Consider the following 24,640-nt stretch of genomic DNA (forward strand, 5'->3'; position numbering starts at 1 on the left):
TAGCCAGCAGGGTGCACTGGATAAGTGTTTTTGGAGGTTTGAGGGGTGCTTTTCCTGGGCTCCCTCCTTTTGTTTCTCTCCTCACCTCTCTGATCTCAACATAACCTCTCTCGTCCAATCTTGTTCTGGCTCCCGCCCTCTGGCCCTGCCTCCGGCCGACCTGGAATGCCAGACCCTGCCTCCGGCCGACCTGGAATGCCAGACCCTGCCTCCGGCCGACCTGGAATGCCAGACCCTGCCTCTGGCCGACCTGGAATGCCAGACCCTTGATCTTAGCATCTCCTCCTGCATCCTTGATCTTAGCATCTCCTTGATCTTAGCATCTCCTCCTGCATCCTTGATTTTAGCATCTCCTCCTGCATCCTTGATTTTAGCATCTCCTCCTGCATCCTTGATTTTAGCATCTCCTCCTGCATCCTTGATCTTACATCTCCTCCTTACATCCTTGATCTTACCATCTCCTCCTTACATCCTTGATCTTACCATCTCCTCCTTACATCCTTGATGTTACCATCTCCTCCGTCATCCTTGATGTTACCATCTCCTCCGTCATCCTTGATGTTACCATCTCCTCCGTCATCCTTGATGTTACCATCTCCTCCTGCATCCTTGATGTCAGAATCTCCTCCTGCATCCTTGATGTCAGCATCTCCTCCTGCATCCTTGATGTCAGCATCTCCTCCTGCATCCTTGATGTCAGCATCTCCTCCTGCATCCTTGATGTCAGCATCTCCTCCTGCATCCTTGATTTTACCATCTCTCCCTGCATCCTTGATCTTACCATCTCCTCCTGGGCCTTTGATCTGACCATTCCTGTCCTCAATAGTCTAGCTGTCCCCACCTCCTCCTGCTACCCACTGTTGCCATCTCTGCAACCTCCTCAATCTCTCCAGCGTCTGATCTCTCCAAATCTTTAGTCTTCAGCCTCTGCCAAACTTTAGACTTCTTCTCCAGCAGACAGGGGCCACTGGTTTCTCTAGTGCGCTTCCTAGATGGCCAGTGGCTGCACCTGTGTCTTGTGTCTGGATCTGGGCTGGTACTGGCTGCTGCCCCTAGGTGTTCCTGGCCTCACTTTGGTGCTTGGAAGCCGGACCAAGCCTTCATTTGGCCTCTCCGCTATCTTGCATTTTACTCTCTTCAGCTGCTTGCGCAGGACCGAGTGTTCCTGTACTCTCAGCTTATCAATTATCGGCTGGATAAATCTGCGGGAAGCTTCCTGAATCCTACGGAAGTGCAGAGGATGTTAGTTACTGCCGGATTTGGACATTGTATCCGTGACGGGGAACACTCTGCTGGGAACCAATGAACGGGCAACTGTATTATATGCGGGAGAACCTGCACCCGGAGAACCGCAATATTGAAGCAACTATGGTTCTCTTTTTATCTCATTGTGTATGACCCCAGAGCCTGGAAATAACCTCTGTAATACAGTGGATAAAGGACCCTGAGCCCGCAACATTGTGTCCGTGTACGAAACTGACTATTACAGTTTTGGTTCTGCCTAGAGGGAGGGTCGGACTCTGTCATTTCCGGAGGTTTGCATTGGAATTCTCCTCCTTGCTCTTATTGCGGTTGCGAAAAGGGTTAAATCTACAAGGATCTCCTGTTCGGAGCTACTGCCGGTTGGAAAGGGTCCAGGTCAACAGAATAGCTAAGCAGGACTATCATTGTCCCCTTCCCTGTGATGAGGACCACGGGAGAGTGACCCGAGGTCCTCCCCATACCAGCCCGGGCTCAACATCTACTGGTTCAGGCTGGCACCCGGACCCCACAGCCACTCTCTTGGTGGTCCCCAGGACCAGACACGAGACTTCATCACAGCAGACATATGTAAACCCTGAAACCTTAAATGATTCTGCTTTTAAAGTGATTTACTATGTAGCACCAAAGATAATTCTGATCACGCCCCTATCTTCACTGCCGTTGGAATTGTTGAGCATCAGTCCTTGCATTGCACCCACTGTTCACAGCCCCGCTCTTCCGTGTGGATCTTGCCCCTCAAATGCACAACCATCCTTTCATGTGTGCTCATTATCACCCATGTGCTTTTAAATGAATAAGCAGGAGCTAGAGTTCACATTGTCTTGTCTGGGTGGAAAGAGTGTGGTTGGAAGTGCTGCAGGCGACGTCCGTGGGCAGCGGTGCTTGGCTCTGAGCAACATTTAGTTTACATTTAGGGAGATTCAAGGGTGAGACGAGTTCTGGGGACTTCTGTTGTACTATGGTACCTGTTATTTATTTATTTATTTGTTTGTTAAGCGCACCAAACCTGGATATGGATTTAGATAAGGAGAGAGGGACATCCTGATGTTGGTTGAGTTTCTCAAAATGTGCTCTTTTCATTTATTTGAACAGGCCCCGCACGAGGCACCGCCAGCCCCTACTGTTCAAGAACATCCTCCCGTGAACACAACTTCTCCACCGCCAGCAAGCACTCCACAGGTCACCCCACCGACGGCACAAGGGGGTCCTCAGCAGCAAAGCACTAGCCAGCCTTCTCTACCAACCCCAAATGCACTATCCCAAGAGGGCGAGGTGGAGGAAGCACGCCATGACTTGACTCCAAACCCATTGGGCAGCGGAGGCAGTGGAAACCAGGGAGGAAGCAATCACGCAACCCCTCCAAACTCTGCAGCTAATAAAATCCAAGGAGGGCCGGTGGATCCCTCTAGTGTGTCTGGCTCAAATTTGCTGGGAGATGACAATGGCCCTGCAGGCAACGGTCCGGCCAACCTGTGTCCCCGCGGTGTCTCTGCCGCTGAGGGCCTGTCGAAGGAGCAGCTGGAACATCGGGAACGCTCCCTGCAGACACTGAGAGACATTGAGCGCCTCCTGCTTCGAAGCGGGGAAGGCGACCCGTACATGAAAGCCAACGCAGGTGCGGGTGAAGTGGGCCCGCCCATTCCACCACCTCAGCAGCTGCCACCTCAGCCACCTCAGCAGCAACCACCAGCTCCACCACCAGGCCACAAGAAGTACGAGGAGCCATTGCAGTCCATGATATCACAGACACAGAGCCTGGGCGGCCCGGGCATGGAGCACGAGATGCCTCACCATCCGGGATCGGACATGGGCCAGCAGATGAACATGATGATGCAGCGGCTAAACCAGGACAGCCTGACACCGGAGCAGGTGGCCTGGCGGAAGCTGCAGGAGGAGTACTATGAGGAGAAGAGACGGAAGGAGGAGCATATCTCCCTTCACGGCCGGCCTATGCAAGACATGATGCAGCCGGCGATGGGTGGCATGATGATCCGCGGACCTCCACCGCCGTACCACAGCAAAGGGGGTGAACAATGGCCCCCTGGGATGGCAAACAGGCTGGGTGGGCCCATTGACATGCAGGACTCACTCCCGCTTCGTGGCGGCGCAGCCTTCCCTGGACCCAGGTTTCCCGGCAACCAGATGCAGCGGGTCTCTGGCTTTGGTGGGATGCAGAACATGCCGATGGATGCGATGGGTCCCATGGGTGCCATGCAGCGCTCTGTTCGTCCTGGCATGGTCTGGACAGATGATATGCCGCCAATGGGAGGCCCGGGTAACTTTCCACAGGGAAGCATGCCCTACCCGCCCGGGCAAGGCGAGGCAGAGCGGTTCATGAACCCGCGGGCAAGGGAAGAGATCCTGAGGCACCAGCTGATGGAAAAGCGAGCAGCTGGCATGCAGAGGGCCGCAGGCATGCCCGGCGGACCCATGAGCCAGAGTATGGAAATGGAACGGCTCATGCAAGCCCACCGGCAGATGGACCCCGCCCTCTTTCCTGGGCAGATGCCAGGAGATGGCATGGGGATGGACTTTGGGGGCTCCAGGGGCATGATGAGCCCACCCATGGGCCAGTCAAGCCTGCGTGAAATGGAAGGTCAGATGGGCCCCGGGAACCTCAACATGAACATGAACGTCAACATGAACATGAACATGAACCTCAACGTGCAGATGACGCCGCAGCAGCAAATGTTAATGTCGCAGAAGATGAGGGCTGCAGAGATGGGGGGTCCTCAGGGCATGTCTCCCGAGGGGATAGCCAGGATGAGAGCACAGAATGGTGGCCGGGACAGTGGAGGGGGCATGATGGGGGTTCCTCAGAAAATGATGATGTCCTCCCAGTTCTCCAACCAAGGACAGGGCCCTTACCCTGGGGGCCAGGGTCCATACCCTAACATGCCGCAGGAAATGGGCAGTGCACCAGAAATGTACAGCCCTGACCAGGGCCCCATGCCTGTTGGGAACATCGCTGGCACCACCAGGCTGAGCCACATCCCCATGCCAGGTGGCCCAAACGCCCAAGCCAACATGGGAAACCTGCACCCTGGCACGGCACGGGGGCTTGGCCGCCGCCCCTCGGACCTCACCATCACGATGAACCAGATGAACTCCCCGGGCCTGGGCCACCTCAAGTCTCCGACGCTTGGACAAGTCCACTCGCCAATGGGTACATCGCCTTCTGCCAACCTCAAGTCTCCTCAGACGCCGTCACAGCTGGGAAACCTTCCGTCCTCCAACCAGACTGGACCTATGAAATCCCCCCATGTGATCACACCCTCCCTCGGGGTTCGCTCCCCCACAAGCTCCCCCCGCCGAATGAAGTCTCCCTCCATGGCAGTCCCTTCACCTGGATGGGTGCCATCCCCGAAGACGGCGATGCAGAGCCCTGGGGTCCCCCAGGGCAAGCAGTCTCTCAGCATGAACTCCATGGACCCGGGTAAGATGTCCCTTCCCCAGCCCTTGTGTATGTCTCTTCGTTCGTTGGTCATGTGTTCGTACATTTGTAGAGTGCTCTCTGTACACTCAATTTTTTTGTCCTCCCCAAATACAGAGCTATCAAAAAACGTTGTGACTTTGATGTTGGAGGAAAGTTTGGCACCGCGATATGGGGTGCCGGAAAAATCCCCTCATACCGGCTGTGCTGTTTGCCATCTCCAAAAAAGTAATTCAACAAACTTTTCTAAACTTTGAGCTGCGCTTCAAAACATATTGAAACAGGTTTCACCCCCCCCCCCTGCTGGTGGCGCCCATCATATAAAATGAAAGTAATGCGCATTCTATGTCACTGCTGCGACTATCACACTGCGCAAACTTGCAATATATTACGAAAAGCAGACTTGCAGGCGTCTGTGGGCAAGTACACTCTTGAACCTTTGATTCAACGTAAGTCATGCTTCCGTAAGGGAGGTATAGCCCTGTCCCGCCACTGCCACTCCTATACCCCAACCTTCATATACTTTCACTATAACTTACAACAGAGTGTAGAGTTAGAGCCCTGTACCTCCTACAGTCACTCCTGATTCTCCTGCTGTACAGACTTAAGGTATTGCACCAATTTAGAGAAAAGGACCCTCCTGCTTTCCTACTCTCCGAAACAAGCAGACTTGCAGCATAGACCACAAATGGCGGTCGAAACCCTGGTCAATGCCCTCCTAATGGTATACAGTTGTTTCATCGCCAGCATATTTTGCAATTCGTTTTTTGCTGGAAATGTTTCAATGAAAAACGCATCGAAAAATATAGAGGGGGGAATGGAGGGGACTATAAGTGGCAGGGGTTTGAGGAATAGGGAGTATATAATATAATATTTTTAAAAAGTAGGATTTTTTTCATTTCAGGAAAGAACTCATCAGAGGGAAAAAAACTGGGGATGAAAGAACATAGAACCTGCCCCAATATCACTGCTGAAATGACTGTATGCCTTTTATTTAGATAACATTTCAGTTCTGTAAACATCTGTTTACAATGGCATCTAAAATGTAACCCTTGAAATCAAAGGAAGATGCAAGGTTGCCACTTACACGCGGGATAAATTGGTAACAACAATATTCTAGGATTCATGTTGACAGTGGCACAGGGTGAAGCAGTGCGTAACTTACTGGTGGAGACATGGTCGCGGCAAATAAATTAAGAACTATGCAATTTTGGTAAATTCTATATAGGGACCTGGGGCGTTTTGTCAGGCATGCAGCTGCCACCTCCAGTCGCTCAATGCATGAGATGCACCTGAAACCGACTGCGGTGATTTTCAGGGGGCGTGGAGCGATTCAGTTCCACATTGAAATCCGCAAGCTTTTGGCACCAGCAGGCAAATTGCACAACGGATCATGTTAACATTTCCCGCCACACACGGACATTGCAGGCGGCATTTACGACCGATTTCATGAATGGATGTAAAACAGTGCAAAAACTGGGATCCTGCCGGTTCTGCGTGCAGAATTGCACACATAGAAAAAAAACACTTTTACAAGTAAGTTTCTCTTAGTTCAATTTATGAAAATAATCAAAATTACCCACTAAATTTTTTTTTTTAAAAAATGGGAACCGAACTTAAATTAAGATATTCCTTTTTTTTCAAATATGTAAACTTTAGAACTTTTTCTTCTTAAAAAAAGTCAGTAGTTGGTAAACAAAAACATAAAAATAGCAAGCCCAGTTTGCAGCCTCTGTCGAGAACGTTATAAGTAAATGTTTCCCAAAATGCTAAAACATTTCCCCCTTATTCCTAAAATAAATGTAATGGCGTGAGCACAGATTCTCCTGAGAAAGCCGGGATGTGGTTTGAGCGGGGTTTTTGTAGGGTCTCCGCGCAGTGTCACGTTTTGCAGACAACAACACGTTAGCACCACAGCATGCTGTTAAGGGTTAACAAAAAGTTGGGTAAAAATAACCATCATGTCCACAAAATTAAGAAAATTATAATAATTAATCAGCAAGTATTTAATTTGAGTGAGCAATTTGGGTGAACTTTGAAGGGTGGGTAGCGGGGCTGATGCCGGACGTAAGAGGGAGTTGGTTGGCAGCAGGCTTTCCCATATAAAGCTGGGATTCTTCTGTTTTTAACAAGGAATTCTTGGGTATTTTTTTCAAATTGTGTAAAATTTCAGTGGGTGTTTTGGAAGGGGGCGTGATGCAAGAAAGGGTGGAGTGGGGAACGTGGGGCTTCACTTCAAACCTCCCCCTACTTATAACTCTCCCTCCCCACTCCCCAGGTTCTGCCACGCCATTCAAAATGTGGGATGATTTTGTGGGTGGCAAAAGTCGCAGCTAAATAACATTTCTCAATAACAATGCCCTAGAACATAGTACACTGAAAATATGGTTTGAATTAAAAGTATTGAAATCGAACCAAACAATTGGACATTTTTCAAATTTTCCTTTGAAAAAGCACGGTGGTTCCATGTGAAACGCTGGGTGAGATCGTCAGCAGTTTTTTTTTCTATAAGACGGTATATTAAAATCAGGGGTCCAGATAGGATTTGGAAGTGGGGGTATTGTACTCCTTTTTGTTTTTAAATGGGAGTAAAAGGATTTTTTAGGGAGCAAGAAATTCCCAGTTGGTTGTATTTTATAAAGGAGTAAAAACATGTTTTAACTGGAAAAATGAAAATGTTTTTGTAATAATTATTTTTTTGCACCTAGTTATTTATGCACGTTAAACGAAACAGGTTTACTTCTTCCTATCCAGCTTTAATAACAGTAGTTTCTTCCTGTGGTGCTCCGTGCACTGCAGGTCCAAGCATATCCATGCAGCCGCGTGGGTGAACTCGGGGGCACAAGGTCCTACATGTCAGTTTCCCATTTTTTATTGGGAGTATTTTTACTCCCTAGTTCTATTTTATGGGAGTTTTTGCTTGTTATTAGGGAGTATAAGTGGACGCTACACTACCCTATCTGTAGGGCTGAGTAAAGAAGTGTATTTTCCGGCACCCACTGCATGATTTTATTGTGTAGGGCTGTAGAGTATGCCCGCTGGTGCCTTGTTCTATTTTGTTTTGGAAAGACTGACATATGTCCACCAAAACTATTCCAAAAATGAGTCCCAGTATGATGACCTGGGTTTGAACTCATGTCACCCGATGGACATACCTGAGCCCTTAGACTGGAGGCTTACAGAAGGGTAACAGCACAGCCCCTAGTAGAGGTAAAGGACCATTGATGCTTCTATTCACTGCTCGGTTTGGGCCCACGGCACACTAGCTGTGGGGCACATGTGCGCACTCCACTGCGGGGGACATGAGGGGTGTTAACTCGGGTAGATATGAACACCACCACACCCGGTACTGAAGGGCTTTACTGCACGAGGGAAGCTTAAAAAGTCGAAGAGCAGACTTGAAACTCTGGGTGCAAGGGGGAAGCACTATGTGCATGCATGGATTGCAGCCACAGTGTGACAGCCCATCTGCGAGGAGGCAAGTAACTATATATACACGGTGTTCAGCAACAGTGTGACAAATGTGAACTCATGGTGGCAGCAGTAAAGACAGACACACGTGATCACAGCTCAAGGGTGTTTATTGAACTTTTTTTATGGGTGAGATAAACGACTAATCTAAATCTAAGATGGGGCAAGCGTCGACCATCAAATGAAAATAAGGCAGTCCTAGTGGCGCTGTGTCAAATCAAAAGGACTTATACTAAGAAACCTACGGCCAAACCTTACAACTAATGCAAAAAGGGTGTGGGTTGGTTTTCAAGAAAAGTTAGAAGTGTTCATAAATAATATGCAAGGATGCGGTGGCTTGGATCTCCCTTCCCCGCGTTTTGAACACAGGGGAAGATGGGATCTTGGAGCACAGCACACGCTCGAGCTTTCCCCAGAACGAGGCGACAGTTCCACTCGCAGCTATCAGTACTGTCAGTGGTCAACTCTCGTTTCTCTTGAAAGGATCTTGCCTTTCAGGGCCTGATGAAGTCAACAACAAAAACAAAGTTCCTTCAACAAAATGAAAGTTTGTTTCTTGGTTTTACTTTGGGTGAGGATTGCTCTCTCTGGGTCCCCCCTCTTCCGGGCGCGGACCCCTCTTTACTTTCAACCTCCCTTCTCCAGGTTCACTACGGCTTTTTCTCTGCTCACAATTCTTAATGTCTTGTTAAACAGATGCAGTGGACATCCCTCGGCTGGGTCCGCACTTGTCAGCACACTGTTTCCTGGGACTTTAGACTTTGCCCCCTTCTCATCAGCATCCCTGTTCTGGGTTTTCATTTGCCAAATTCACATTCACATTCGTTTGCGGAAAAAGACTTCCCTTTTATTTCTCAAGTTCGTAGATGAAAGACCTTCAAATGTATGTGGATTTTTCTTGGGACCTCCTGTATGACCACTTTGACCTAACTGCCTTCTGCTTTCTGTAGCTTCATTCACACAGGGATCGACCAGAGTCTCTCAAGTTAGCACTTACGTGGTGCCAGTTCCCTCTGCAGCTGGTGTCCCCTCAACACTGTTACAGTTCTTTTGACCTTAGTTAATTTTGCCACTTTGCGTCTTTCGTCCGCCACAGCGCGGCTCTTATCGGCTTGTGCTATGTTCGCGGTTTTAGGCTCTCTTCCACAAAGGTTCTGTGGGCATGGGATGAAAAGGGCAAGGCCACTTCTCTCCTCGCCACTTTCTCGATTCCTGACGCCTTTCTCCTTCTCTTGAACTGCCGTGCCTGATTAGCTGTGCCGTTGTGCTGTCTGCCTGCTCGCCTTGCTTGTACTGTGCTCTCTTGCTCCAACTTTTATCCCTGTGGGGAAGGGGAAGGGCAGGTGTGTGTGGTTCTGATCAATTGCCTGACTTTGCCTGACTCTTGTATTGGGACATGTCAGGTAAACGGCTCTAGTGTTAGTCCATTCTCTGGTGTGTCATGTGAAAGTGTTCATGTCAGAAAAGGGGGGGGGGGCAGTGGTTTTGAAGGTCCTAAGTGGTAGGATGGGGAAAAGGTGTTGAAGGAAGGGGGGTACCGCATCTCACCTGTCGGTGTCCCACTCCCAGAGCCCCCTCATCCAGGTGATCCTCCCTCACTGGTCCACCCCCAGGAACTGAATGCAATAGCGATGGCCGTGTTCTGGCCGCCTGGGTGCCAGATCCCGGGAGACTAGCTAGGAAGACACCTTAAGAATCGTAACTTTTGAGGGAGGGATTGAACCCACAAACTTTTTTTGAACATAACTGAGAATAAAAGCAAAACATTATTCTGACTCACTTCTAACTTGCCCTGATTTGAAAAAGGCACCTCCTAGTGCCGAAACACGTGTAATCCATTGGGCATCTTTTGCATGTCATGATTAAAAACCAAAACTCTGGTTTTTGTAACCAAATCAAGTGTGTGGCGCATTTTTCTGTGGCGCGGAAACTTTTTTTCTGGTTCTCACACAACACCTCTGAGTTCAGGAGGGAAACCGTATATACAGTGAGTGCGGCAACACCTCTGGGTGCAAGGAGTGCAGCCACAGCGGAACAGCCCATCTGCAAGGAGGCAAGCAGTCATCCGGTATTCAGCAACAATTTGACAACAATTTTAAAGCACGTGCACAGCAACAGCATGAGAGCACCAGTGGGCGAACAAGGTCAGCAATATGTATACAGGTAGTGATGCACTTGCGTAGCAGGATGTCTAGGAACAAAAGGGCATGAATATAAACAGAGAGTGCAGCTACAGTAATAGCAATCCTGGGAACATCAGGGCAGCAATATATGCAGGCAGTGCAGCGACAGCAATAGATTGCGAGACTAGGAGCAAGGGCGCAGCAATATAACGGGGGGGGCAACAAGAATATGGCATCATGGCTGGGCGCATAAAAGCAGCAATATGTACAGGGAGTGAACTACTCTTGTGCAGTACGCCTGTGAGCAGGAGGGAAGCAATACATATAAGAGTGCGGCAGCAGTGGCAGAGGGACAGGGGGCTGAAGGACAGCAATAGTGCTAGCATGCCTGCGACCTGTATAACGGGGAGTGCAGCAACATTGTGGCATCATGCTTGTCAGCAGAAGGCCAGGAATATATTCAAAGAGTGTAGCAACAGCTGTAGTGCGTCTAGGTGCAGGGGGGTAGCAATATATTCAGAGTGTAGCACCAGCTGGAACAAGTCTGGGCACTGGAGGCCAGCAAAATATTGAGAGAGTGTAGCAACAACTGTAGCAAATCTAAGAGATGGAGGGCAGCCATATATTCAGAGAGTGTAGCAACAGCTGTAGCAGGTCTGGAAGCAGGAGGAAGGCCATACACCCAGAGAGTGAAGCAACATCTGTGGCAAGTCTGGGAGCAGGAGGGGAGCCATATATTCAGAGAGTGAAGCGACAGCTGTGGCAGGTCTGGGAGCAGGAGGCCAACAATATATTCAGAGAGTGAAACAGCTGCGGCAAGTCTGAGAGATGTGGGACAGACATATATTTAGAGAGGGTAGCAACAGCTGTGGCAAGTCTGGGAGCAGGAGGAAAGCCATATATCCAGAGATTGAAGCAACAACTGTGGAAGGTCTGGGAGCAGGAGGTCAACAGTATATTCAGAGAGTGCAACAACAGCTGTGGCAAGTCTGGGAGATGAAGGAAAGCAATATATTCAGAGAGGGTAGCAACAGCTGTGGCAAGTCTGGGAGCAGGAGGAAAGCCATGTATCCAGAGAGTGTGGCAATAGCTGTAGCTAGTCTGGGAGCAGGAGGGGAACCATATATTCAAAGAGGAGAGCAACAGCTGTAGCAAGTCTGGGAGCAGGAGGCCAGCTATACAGAGAGTGAAGCAACAGCTGGAGCAAGTCTGGGAGCAGGAGGCCAGCAATATATACAGAGAGTGAAGCAACAGCTGTGGTAAGGCTAGGAGATGGAGGGCAGCCAGGCAGACATATATTCAGAGCGGGTAGCCACCGCTGTAGCAAGTCCGGGAGAAGGAGGCCAGAAATATATTCAGAGAGTGAAGCAAAGGCTGTAGTAAGTCTGGGAGCAGCAGGGGAGCCATATATTCAGAGAGTGAAGCAATAACTGTGGCAAGTCTGGGAGCAGAAGGGCAGCCATATATCCAGAGAGTGAAGCAACAACTGTGGCAAGTCTGGGAGAAGGAGGCCAGCAATATATTCAGAGAGTGTGGCAACAGCTGTAGTAAGTCTGGAAGCAAGAGGAATGCCATACATCCAGAGAGTGAAGTGCCATCTGTGGCAAGTCTGGGAGAAGGAGGCCTGCAATATATTCAGGGAGTGAAGCAACAGCTGTGGCAAGTTTGAGAGCAGGAGGCCAGCAATATATTCAGAGGGTAGCAACAGCTGTGGCAGGTCTGGGAGCAGGAGGCCAGCAATATATACAAAGAGTGAAGCAACAGCTGGAGCAAGTCTGGGAGCAGGAGGGGAGCCATATATTCAGAGAGTGAAGCAACAGCTGTGGCAAGTCTGGGAGCCGGAGGCCAGCAATATATACAGAGTGAAGCAACAGCTGGAGCAAGTCTGGGAGCAGGAGGCCAGCAATATATACAAAGAGTGAAGCAACAGCTGTGGAAAGTCTGGGAGATGGAGGGCAGCAATATATTCAGAGAGGCAAGCAACAGCTGTGGCAAGTCTGGGGGCAGGCGGAAAGCCATATATCCAGAGAGTGAAGCGACAGCTGTAGCAAGTCTGGCAGCAGGAGGGGAGCCATATATTGAGGGGAGCCATATATGCCGAGAGTGAAGCGACAGCTGTAGCAAGTCTGGGAGCAGGAGGGGAGCCATATATTCAGAGAGTGTAGCAAGTCTGCAAGCAGGAAGACAGCAATACATCCAGAGAGTGAAGCAACAGCTGTGGCAAGTCTGGGAGAAGGAGGCCACCAATATATTCAGAGAGGGTAGCAACAGCTCTGGCAAGTATGGGAGATGGAGGACAGACATATATTCAGAGAGGGTAGCAACAGCTGTGGCAAGTCTGGGAGCAGGAGGAAAGCCGTATATTCAGAGAGGGAAGCAACAACTGTAGCAAGTCTGGGAGCAGGAGGCTAGCAATATATACAGAGAGAAGCAACAGCTGGAGCAAGTCTGGGAAAAGGAGGCCAGCAATATATACAGAGAGTGAAGCAACAGCTGTGGTAAGTCTGGGAGATGGAGGACAGCCAGGCAGACATATGTTCAGAGAGGGTAGCCACAGCCGTGGCAAGTCTGGGAGCAGAAGGGCAGCCATATATCCAGAGAGTGAAGCAACAACTGTGGTAAGTCTGGGAGAAGGAGGCCAGCAATATATTCAGAGAGTGAAGCAACAGCTGTGGCAAGTCTGGGAGAAGGAGGCCGGTCATATATTCAGGGAGTGAAGCAACAGCTGTGGCAAGTCTGGGAGAAGGAGGTCAGTAATATATTCAGGAAGTGAAGCAACAGCTGTGACATGTCTGGGAGAAGGAGGCCAGCAATATATCCAGAGAGTGAAGCAACAGCTGTGACACGCCTGGGAGAAGGAGGCCAGCAATATATCCAGAGAGTGAAGTAACAGCTGTGGTAAGTCTGGGAGATGGAGGACAGCCAGGCAGACATATGTTCAGAGAGGGTAGCCACAGCCGTGGCAAGTCTGGGTGCAGAAGGGCAGCCATATAGCCAGAGAGTGAAGCAACAACTGTGGTAAGTCTGGGAGAAGGAGGCCAGCAATATATTCAGAGAGTGAAGCAACAGCTGTAGTAAGTCTGGAAGAAAGAGGAATGCCATACATCCAGAGAGACAAGTGCCATCTGTGGCAAGTCTGGGAGAAGGAGGCTGGTCATATATTCAGGGAGTGAAGCAACAGCTGTGGCAAGTCTGGGAGAAGGAGGTCGGTAATATATTCAGGAAGTGAAGCAACAGCTGTGACATGTCTGGGAGAAGGAGGCCAGCAATATATCCAGAGAGTGAAGCAACAGCTGCGACATGTCTGGGAGAAGGAGGCCAGCAATATATCCAGAGAGTGAAGCAACAGCTGTAACACGCATGGGAGCAGGAGGGCAGCCATGTTCACAGGCAGTGCTTCAACAGTAATAGCAAGGCTAGGAGCAGGAGGAAGGAGGAGCAGTGTGAGACCGCACCTGAACGAAGCAGCCTGTGCGAGAAGCACAGCAAGTGTACAACAGCATGAGGGAAGCAACATGTAGGGGCCGTGTAAAACAGTGTGCCCTTGGGGCAGGGCGCTATCAACGCAGAGCGTGCCGAAACTGGAAAAAGTGTCGGGAAGCAGGAAGGACAGCAATATATATATAGAGAAGAAAAACGTACACCACCTCTGGGAGAGGGAAGGCCATGCGGTACACAAGGAGTGCAGAAGCAGTCTGACAGAAGCTATGGGGGGGAGCAGGGGGCATAGAAACAGTGGGTGAGCAGGGAGCAGTACCGACAGGGATTGCATACGCCTTAGATCAGCGTTTCTGGGAGCGTGGAGGCTGCGCTATAACCCGAGGGAGATGCCTAGGCCAGAAGGGAAAAGCACCCGGTTGTTTTCATTGGCTAGGATCCACTTCAACCTCCCATTCGTATTCGGGTGTTTGTGGAGTTCAGGTGTTTGCGCAGAGACTGGTGCACGTTGTTTGCCATGGGGCATAGCCTGGGTGGCAAATTCAACTTTTCCCAAACTCACTCACCCCCCCCCACCCACATATTTATTCCTCTTTTTTCAGATTGCAAATTGGTACAGGCCAGGATTCAAATCTGTCTTGAACTCTGGTCCATTCGCGCCTCTGCGCAAGTGTAGCTGATGTCCAGGGGTAGGGCCTTGCCTGTACCCCGGGCGGTTGTGCTCAGTTACAGCCCCTTCGTACATGCGGGCCTCGTTGCGAGCACAGTGGCAGCAGTCAAAATACGCGGTGTTTTAAATACTCCCTATGTTTTAAATACCACTTAATGATGAGTCGAGATCTCATGAGACCTTTACCACATGGGGTACATAGAAAATACCACATGGTGTACATAGCAAAAACCACATGGTGTACATTTTACACCACGCAGAGGTTTCCATGTGCTTCAGACAGGTGCCAGGTGCAGGGGGTAGAAGGGCCAACGGTGCCCTTAGTTCGTAGGCAACAGGGGCAGCAATCTCCCTTTGCCCCCTTAGCAATGCCTTCACTTTCTGACCACAGATCCTACACGGGTCTGTGCACAGTGTCAATGTTTCTGGCGCTAAAGCGCTCCCATTGGCTTTGACGTCTTGTGCTGGAACTCTACTGTGGGCAAGGCAGTGCTTCTGAGCAGGGTTGGGGATCCACACCTGGCACTGAGGGGTCCGAGAGCAAAAATGGGCTCTTGCGGACATGTCGTATGTTCAGTGCTGTCTGCGAATCCTACGGCTTTCTTCCACTTATTTCGATGTCCATTGTAGCCCACCCCTCGGTCTGAGCCCCTGTTCCTGGAAACTTACCTTTTGCTGCCCTCTAGTGGCAGACACATGCACTTCAAATACGTCCTGGTGCACGAGGAAGCCAACACTGTGGGCCTCCTTTGGGCCTGATTTCTGCAGGGTCGTCATTTCACCAAAATGCCAGGGGTAGCGTGAGTGACATCACACGACCCTTGACCCCCTGATGACATCACAGGAAGTGATGTCATTTGACCCCACCCCAAAGTGACATCCCGGGAAGCAATGGAACACATTTCACCCCTTGAAAAAGCAGGAAGTGCCATCACATAGCATTGTTCCTAAGTACACTACGAAAAATATGGTTAAGATACCACTATAATGTGATATACATTTCATACAAGAATAGATCACCATATGTATCGTTAATATAAGTGTGTATAGGTAATATTATCAAATTACTTGCATGCAAGCAGACGTCAAAGGCCAAATGATAATGATGTGTTAAAATAGCACTTACGCTTAAGCGCTTTATATAGAACAAATATACATACAATATCACCCAACCTGTGTTGGTACTCATTTATCGACCTCAGAAGGGTGAAAGGCTGAGTTGAGGTGTTTAAGAGCAGACTAAATCAGTGACTCGCCCCCTGAAGTGTGCCTGAAATAAACTTTTAATGAGTCTAGCAATTATTGTATAGAGTTCCAGAAAGACAAAGGATTTGTTATTCCCATTCTTTCTTATTTAGGGCCACTGCTCAAAGTGTTAGACTTGTGGAACCTCCCTTTTTTTAAAAAGGCCTGAACAAAAAAGCCAGCTACTCCAGAAAGAAAGAGTTAGATGGCGCTGGCCACAGCCCAGTAGCTTAGATAATAAAAAAAAGAAAAACATTTTTTTAGGGGTATTAAGGGAGACCTCAGGGGTTGCAGGTGCGACCCCTGGTGACCCCCAAATGACATCCCTGGCTCTCGGGTGTGTGCTCTGCAAAACAGAGGGTACATGTCTGCCACGTTACCTCGTCGTCCTACCTGGGGAGGCAACGAGAAATGAGCTGGCTTGACAGCTTGGTGATCAGTAAGGGCAGAGCGCTCACCTAGACCTGGGGGAGCCAGAGAATTCATGGGTACAGCCAAGCCAGGATGCACACATTTGTGCACATGGGAGCTAATGCTGGAAAGATATGTGATAAAGTGCCAGAATCGCAGACTGAGCTTACATCCCAGGTCCATCAGTTGCGTATTCCTGGGCAAATCTTAGTTTTATGTACCAAAATTCCATAGAAATGATTAATTTCTCAGCCTACACTATAAAAAGAGAAGTCCCACTAAGGTTCACTAGACTAGGCAAGAGGGTCGCTGAAGCACAATCTTTGCAGAATCCCAGTGCCTTTGTTAGTGCACATGAGCAATGGGAAGCAGTTGTGCCCTGAAAGACCGGGCCGGTTACAGTTTGGCAAAGCCAAGAAAGGGACACATCTGCTCCAAAGAGAACAAATCCACATTGCTACCGGAACTGGGAGGGGTGGGGAGAAGCAGAAAGGCAGTATTTGTGGAGTGCGCCAAAAGTTGGAGCTGGGATAGGAGGAGGCTACATAAAAACGAGGCTGGGGCTGCAGGAAGGGGCTTCTACTGGGTTTGTTTTTTCTGGATAGTGGCATGGGGGAGGGAAAGGGGGATAGCAATACGGGCCCTGTCTTGCGAGCCCTCCCGAACGTGACGTCGTTGCCATAGCAACGGACGCCGTCAGCTCGCATTTTTTCAGTGCAGTCTGTAGCTGCATTTCCACAAACGCAGCGCACGGGACACGACGGCATTCACAGCCGCTCCGGTTCCCTCGCGACGACTCGGAGCTACTTCCTAACCCGCTCCCAGAGCCAGCAATCTGAACGAGCCCTTACATGATTTAAGACGCAGCCTCCATGTTATGAAAGACACGGACGCTCCCTTTGCGCGGAGCACGCTCCCGCACTAACACTTTCTGCAGAGGATCCATTTCAAGGTCCAGCTTCTCCTGTTTTCCCACAATTAGGGTTTGCGCTGTTCCAAAACGGCTACCTTTAGCTCATCAGCTGGTTCCGACTCACATCCCATCTTCTCGTTTGAGCACATGAGAACCGATTTATCTACAGCGAGTTCTCCTGGTACCACTCTAGAACAGGGTCTTGCTACTTATTGCCCTGACGAAGGCGGAACAGTCTCTCAACTGTGAAGATTCCACTTTCTCCGCACTGTTACCACTGCCGAAACGCACTTTCTTGATCAGAGGACATTGGAGGCTCTTAACTAACACGCCTCACCCATTTTGGGTCTCAAACCCTGCCCCTTGTGCTTTATTTGCTTAGGACACACAGCAGTGGCATTTATTACTTTGGGTTCTGAAAATTCCCCTCTGATGCGTTCCTGTATTTTGCCCTTTGGCCTTGTTTGGTTAAAAGTGTTGATTTGACAGTTAATACAGGGCTTCAATGATTTCACCTATTGTTATATACATGTGTAGTATATGGCTTCAACCAGTTAATAAATGATTTCAATGATTTCACTTATTGTTATGTATGTGTATTACATGTTTGACTTAATTGTATGTATAACTATCTTGTATTAAATATGTTTTTTATCTTACACAAAACTCAATTGTTATGAGAGGTTATGACTTTGAAATATACAAATGGGTGTAGTGTTCTACATAACCAGTGAGGTTATTTCGGGAATAGGACCCATACAGGACTTAACTCCCTATGAGGTTTTAGGGGCCGTCCCCTGCGTTACCAGTATCCCTTTTGTTGTATATATAGTGCTCTGGGATGGGGGCAGCATCAGAAGGGCGGGATGCGGTGGCCTGCAGCACTTACCTTGTCAGGCAACATCTTTTCAAAGTTACAGCGCCAGTCTGCTCACCGCTGCACCTCTGCACCTCAGCAACAAAGAAATCAGTAAGTGAAAAGATCAGGTTTCCTGTCCTGCTCCAGTCCTTATAATTACTCTCTGAAGCTTGTGTGGAGGTGGGACTAGTGGTTGGTCCTTAACCAGAAACAAGGCTCTGGGCAGAGCCCCTGCCTTGACGCAGGCCGCCCAAGCCTCACCTGACTCAGTCAGCTCTAACTAGAGCCATGCCATGCGGGTGGTGCCCATCTAGTCCAATTTTTATATTTTGTATTCTGTTAAATTTAGTTTTCCTTTCCTCATTATAAATGCCAGACTGGAAGTTACCAGGTGCATCGAAAGTCCAAGACTTGATTAGCTGGACCGCCTAACATGAGTTTACTTGGGAGCCATAGACCGGTCTCTGTAGGCCTTGGTAATGACCAAGCAGCCACAGCGTTGAGCTTTGTAAAACAAAACTCTCTACTGGTAGTGAGATGTCAACAAAATGGGGCTCATTATCCGTTTCCTGGTATCGGAAACTGCAGCACTGTCTGCGCTGCCCGATACCACGGTATTACCGAGATAGTCTGGGCGGCGGAGACGCTGGTAACACCCCATTCCATGGAGTGCCACAGGATTCCATGGGATGGGGTGACCCGAATCACCAGCACCATTTTTAACAGTGCCGGTGAATCTAGCATTTTTCTGCCACTAGGGACCAGATTTACCAGTAGGTCAGGCCTACTGGTAAATTAGAGCTGCTACCGGCTGACTTGCAGTGTGCCATTCCGGAAAGGTGCCGGTATATATACGTTGTTACCAGCACTTTATTTCACTACCGGCCAACTCGCAATGAGGCCCAATGACTTTTCTTTAACTTGCACCAAGGCCACCCGAGAACCATCCCAGATACATTCGGGAAATGCTAGACCAGTCACGTTCTTTTCTTTGCCTTCTGGGACTTGTAGCCGTAGATTTATAATGGGGAAATCCAGGGCTACAAGTCCCAGATGCAAAGTATAAACTAGAACTGTACTTCAACCTCCCAAATGGAGTTGGCCAAGTTGGCATGTGTTTCCCAACAATCCTGCAAGAATCCTCCAAACCAGGTGCGTTCCAAAAAGGGTTCTGAGTGAAGGCATCCAGGGGAGTCCAATGAATGGATGCAAGAACACAGCCATGATGCACACACGCACTCACACACCTGTAATCAGCAGACCACCTACAGCTCGTGGCACTGCCAAGTATACTGTCAGCTCATGGCTTTTTCACATTAGAAACACACATTACTGGTGCAAGTCAGATGAGTTGCACAGCAATTGAAAGCCCGCTTTTTGAAGGCCGCAGTTGAATGGGAGATTGAGTCCAGTGAGGATAGGGTTTGCTGTTCAGTTTAGAGCACACCTCACTAGAGCTTTGAGCAGAGGCGCAGACATGCCCATTAGTACCCAGTGATGGTCAACGAATTTGTAACAAGCAAGCTCATTGGGCCTAGCCGGGTCGTTACCAGCCCGACAAAGCCTTTGTCGGGCCGGTTGCGTCTGCGTCCTGGCTGCCATGGAAAGGGAAAAGCCACCTTCCATGGCAGCCATCTTTTTGGTTTACTTTTTGCAGTGGCCGCCATGGAAAGAGAGAAGGGACTAAAAGTCTACTTGTAGTCCCTGCTTCCCGATACCTGGTGGCCCTATTTATTTCTATTACTAAAAGCAGTCGAACCCTCGGAGGGGCGCATTACTGGTCAGGTAATGCCTCCAGGGCTACATTAAAGCCCTCGCTATGCTGGGCTTCTAACACCCTGGGGGCATTACCCTACAGATAATGCCCCCTGCCTTGGTTTCTATTGCTTAATTGTGCTGTTACAGCCAGAGTAGGTCCTTACTAGGGTTGGCAGATGACTCCATGACACTAGGAATGCCACGGCCCTGTCCTCGCCTTTTGTTCCACGATCACTTGCACTGTGGCACCTGCAATTTTGGTGCACTCTAATGGAAAAGATTTGACTACAGAAATACTGAAGTCAAACCAAAGCCCAGGACTGGAGCCTGGTGTTCCCAGTGACATGGAATCACCCGGGAAGCTCAGTCCTACTGCTCGAGCTGAGACGCTGCCCATTGCTCCAGGCTAGGAAACTTCACACCAGGAAGTGCGCGCTGTGCACACTGCGCATGGATGTTTGACGCTTTTGAAAATAATTGTTCAACGCCACTACCCATGCTCTGTCCTGCTTGGTCCCTGGACTGCTGGTGCTGCAATGAGAGCGTCCGCTCTTTTTCTCTGGATTTGTAAAGAAACAGTCCCTACCACAACCATTTTTATAATCCAGGCACAAGCATGGATTGTGGATACAGACGACGTCCACGTGTTTAGCATCGAAGATTCCCAGCCAACGCTCAGAATGGGGTCATAGTCTAGGACCGCTGTCACTTTAAACGTGACGTTGGCAATCGAGGATAACTCCAGTCAAACAGGGAGACATGTGTCTGTGATTGAGGACCATTATTGAGAGATTCCAGTCTGATTGGCACCCCGGTGCCTGAAGGCAATGAGCTTTTTAGTCTGCGCCTTTTCTTGCCATGGTTAGGGCATCCCAGCGAGAATGCCAGTCGGATCGATAAAGGGGCGCCGCCGAATGTGAGGGGCGCCGCTGAATGTGAGGGGCGCTGCATCGATAAACGGGCGCCAGTGAATGTGAGGGGCGCTGCATCGATAAAGGGGCGCCGCAGAATATGGGGAGCGCTGCATCGATAAAGGGGCGCCGCTGAATGTGAGGGGTGCTGCATCGATAAAGGGGCGCTGCAGAATATGGGGAGCGCTGCATCGATAAAGGGGCACCGCTGAATGCGAGTGGTGCTGCATCGATAAAGGGGCGCTGCAGAATATGGGGAGCGCTGCATCGATAAAGAATATGGGGAGCGCTACATCGATAAAGGGGCGCCGCTGAATGTGAGGGGCGCTGCATCGATAAACGGGCGCCAGTGAATGTGAGGGGCGCTGCATCGATAAAGGGGCGCCGCTGAATGTGAGGGGTGCTGCATCGATAAAGGGGCGCCGCATAATATGGGGAGCGCTGCATCGATAAAGGGGCGACGCAGAATGTGAGAGGCGTGCGGGAGAATCTTGAGGCATATTTATTTATTACTGCACACACCACCACCTTTCCCCATATGTTATAGTTGCCTCAACATTCAGTGTGTTCTATGAGGCCCCTGGGAAATCCCAAACTCGCACGTTTTGCAGCACTGCTGCAAATGTCTGGCCTGTGTTCCTTCTCAATGACAGTCCTTTGGGGGGCCAAAGCCTTTCCCACCCCTGTTAGGCCCTATAGCTCCCATTAACCCCAATAATTCCAGTCGTTACCAAAGCCTCCTGTTGATTCCAGTAGCTCCAGTGGGGCCCCACGACTCCCACTGGGGCTCAGGACTTCACCTGGAGCCAAATGGTTCCTAATGGACCCTAAAGCTCCCATGGCATTCTAACTCTGGTTGGACCCAGTGATCCCGGCGGCCACTTTGATTCTGGTTGCGGCCCACCACTTCTGCCAGCCAGTATTAATCGGGTTGACCACTATGACTCCCATTGGAGCCTATGACTTCCCCGTGACTCCCATTGGAGCCTGTGACTTCCCAGTGATTCCCATTGGAGCCTGTGACTTCCCCGTGACTCCCATTGGAGCCTGTGACTTCCCCGTGACTCCCATTGGAGCCTGTGACTTCCCCGTGACTCCCATTGGAGCCTGTGACTTCCCAGTGACTCCCATTGGAGCCTGTGACTTCCCAGTGACTCCCATTGGAGCCTGTGACTTCCCAGTGACTCCCATTGGAGCCTGTGACTTCCCCGTGACTCCCATTGGAGCCTGTGACTTCCCTGTGACTCCCATTGGAGCCCGAGACTGCCCTGCGGCTCCCGTTGGAGCCTGTGACTTCCCTGTGATTCCCATTGGAGCCTATGACTTCCCAGTGACTCCCATTGGAGCCTGTGACTTCCCTGTGACTCCCATTGTAGCCCGAGACTGCCCTGCGGCTCCCGTTGGAGCCCGTGACTTCCCTGCGGCTCCCGTTGGAGCCCGTGACTTCCCTGGGCCTCCCATTGCGTCCTCTCCTAATAGGGCCATTGATTCCTGCTGAGCCCTGCAGCGCTCATTGGGTGTAAAGATTTCCTCCTGGCCCGATGATCCCAGGCAGGATCTGGAATTCTTGTTGGACTAATGATTGCAGATGATCCTTAGGAATCCCACTGAGCCCTATGAGCCTGGTTGGGTCCCATGACACGCACTGGCCCCAATAGCTTCCCCCAATAACCTCCCCTTGACTCCTAGTAGACCCTCTGATTCCTGGGGGTCCCAGCGAATCCCTGAGACTTGTATGTCTCCTAAAGGGCCACCCATGAGCCAAAACTATTGCAAAATGTCTTAACCAGGCTTCCACCACTCGATGTAGAAGCACTTTGCTGTTAAAAACAAGCATTGGCAAAGCCAACAGGCTTAGCTTGTGAATAAGGCATTTGCCAGGCACTGCTGTTATATGCCCAGGCACTCGCACCATTTTGCAGCTGCTACCTTCGAGGCCAGTTAATTCAACTATGGCAGTGCCTGGCAAATGCCTTTCCCATGCCTACACAAAAGCCAAAACTGTTGGCTTTACCAATGCTTGTTTTTAACAGGACTGCAATGGAGCTCAGGCAAAGTGCTTATAATTCGACTGGTGGAAGCCTGGTTAAGACATGTTTTTGTGGGGTTTTTTTGTTGCTACTTCAATGAACTTGCCTTCCAGCCCATTTGCATTAGAACGGTTCTATCTGCACCCCCGAGAGGCTCATATCCTGCAGAGCACGGCGGCACGCCACCCCATCCCTATACATGTATCCCTCGACCCTCCATGGGATTGTAAAGGCAAGGGGGGTCATTACGAGGTTGGAGGTAAGGGATTACCGGCACCGGTAAGGGTGCCGATGCCGGTAATCCCTTAGCTCCGTATTCCGAGTTCCCTTTGCGGGTCCTTCCTTACCTCCTGTTTTTAGCAGGAGTTAAGTACGGGACCCGCAAAGGTACCTCGGAGGTAATTACGGTACCGTAATTTACGGTGCCGTAATTACCTCCTTCCCCATTCCCATTGAGCCCTATGGGGCAGAAATGGGAATGGGGAAGGGCAAAAGGTGAATGGGGAATTGCCGGTCCCTCCAACCCTGGAATGGACCGGTAATTACTCCATTCACCATGCCGGATATGGGACGGTTTCGGAGGCAACCATGGAGCTAATTACTGCATGGTTAGCTCCAAACCCGGAATGAGGCCCGATGTGTTTACACTGTGTTTAACACGAAGGAATGCGGAATAGAGACTTCCCTGCGCCGGTGGAAACCAGAAGATCGGCTTTTGTTCTGTCCCAGAATAGCCTGACAACCCTGCCCAAGGCAGCCGGGGCGCTCGCACGCGTATTCTGTCTACATCTGACATTGCGAGGTCACTTACTTACAACATGGCATGTGTTCACGTATGACAGCAAGGAGACAAAAGCTTCAGGCAAACCTCTGGCAGTGCTGACGTCACGAGGTACGCCATGCTGGTGACGATCCCTGCAGACGTTCACCTGATGGACCTGCTACTGATCGCCCCACCCCCGCACAGGCTCACCTATCGGCAGTGGCGTCTCCAGGAATCAAATTTACGGGGTCTGGGTGGGGTGGGGGGGGACAGTGCGGGCCACAGACAAAAGTAGGAGGGCCGCCAGTAAAAGGGCAATGGGTATGCTTTTCCCAAATTGACGCGGGCAAAGTAGTCCAAAGGGGGCCAGGGAAGGTAAAAATTGTGCATTTATACAGCAAGCAATTATATGTATATATCTTGATGTTAACGATATTGTCTCATCCTATATCGACATTAAAAATATATAGCAATATATCTCTAAAACTCGATATATCGCCCAGCCCTACCCCCGACTCTCTAAAGACAAATACCCCCTCCCAGCGGCAGACACTGCTGGGGGAGTGGGAGGGGCCGTCAGTGACTGCTTATCACTTTCTAAATACCCCCTCCCAGCGGCAGACGCTGCTGGGGAAGTGGGAGGGGCCCTCAGTGACTGCTTATCACTTTCTAAATACCCCCTCCCAGCGGCAGATGCTGCTGGGGGAATGGGAGGGGGCCCTCAATGACTGCTTTTCACTTTCTATACCCCCTCCCAACGGCAGACACTGCTGGGGGAATGAGAGGGGGCCCTTAGTCTAAATACCCCCTCCCAGCGGCAGACGCTGCTGGGGGAATGGGAGGGGGCCCTTAATCTAAATACCCCCTCCCAGCAGCAGACGCTGCTGGGGGAATGGGAGGGGGCCCTCAATGACTGCTTTTCACTTTCTATACCCCCTCCCAACGGCAGACACTGCTGGGGGAATGAGAGGGGGCCCTTAGTCTAAATACCCCCTCCCAACGGCAGACGCTGCTGGGGGAATGAGAGGGGGCCCTTAGTCTAAATACCCCCTCCCAGCAGCAGACGCTGCTGGGGAATGGGAGGGGGCCCTCAATGACTGCTTTTCACTTTCTATACCCCCTCCCAACGGCAGACACTGCTGGGGGAATGAGAGGGGGCCCTTAGTCTAAATACCCCCTCCCAGCGGCAGACGCTGCTGGGGGAATGGGAGGGGGCCCTTAATCTAAATACCCCCTCCCAGCGGCAGACGCTGCTGGGGGAATGGGAGGGGGCCCTTAGTCTAAATACCCCCTCCCAGCGGCAGACGCTGCTGGGGGAATGGGGCCTTTAATCTAAATACCCCCTCCCAGCG

General features: G+C 50.4%; 1 protein-coding gene across 2 annotated transcripts in view; it reads left to right on the top strand.

Annotated features, from left to right (window-relative positions):
* Positions 1–24,640, top strand: part of BCL9L (BCL9 like) — a 298,755-nt gene that overhangs the window by 241,636 nt on the left and 32,479 nt on the right. The window contains exons 6-7 of one of the 2 annotated variants that reach the window (XM_069614403.1): positions 2,356–4,699; positions 4,814–4,924. In XM_069614403.1, the coding sequence (XP_069470504.1) occupies positions 2,356–4,699; positions 4,814–4,924 (2,455 nt within the window). The remainder of the gene's footprint in view (positions 1–2,355; positions 4,700–4,813; positions 4,925–24,640) is intronic. The other variant, XM_069614404.1, reaches the window with a different exon arrangement.

The sequence above is a fragment of the Ambystoma mexicanum genome, chromosome 9, assembly GCF_040938575.1.
Source record: "Ambystoma mexicanum isolate Mex_15411 chromosome 9, UKY_AmexF1_1, whole genome shotgun sequence".
NCBI classification, from domain to species: domain Eukaryota; kingdom Metazoa; phylum Chordata; class Amphibia; order Caudata; family Ambystomatidae; genus Ambystoma; species Ambystoma mexicanum.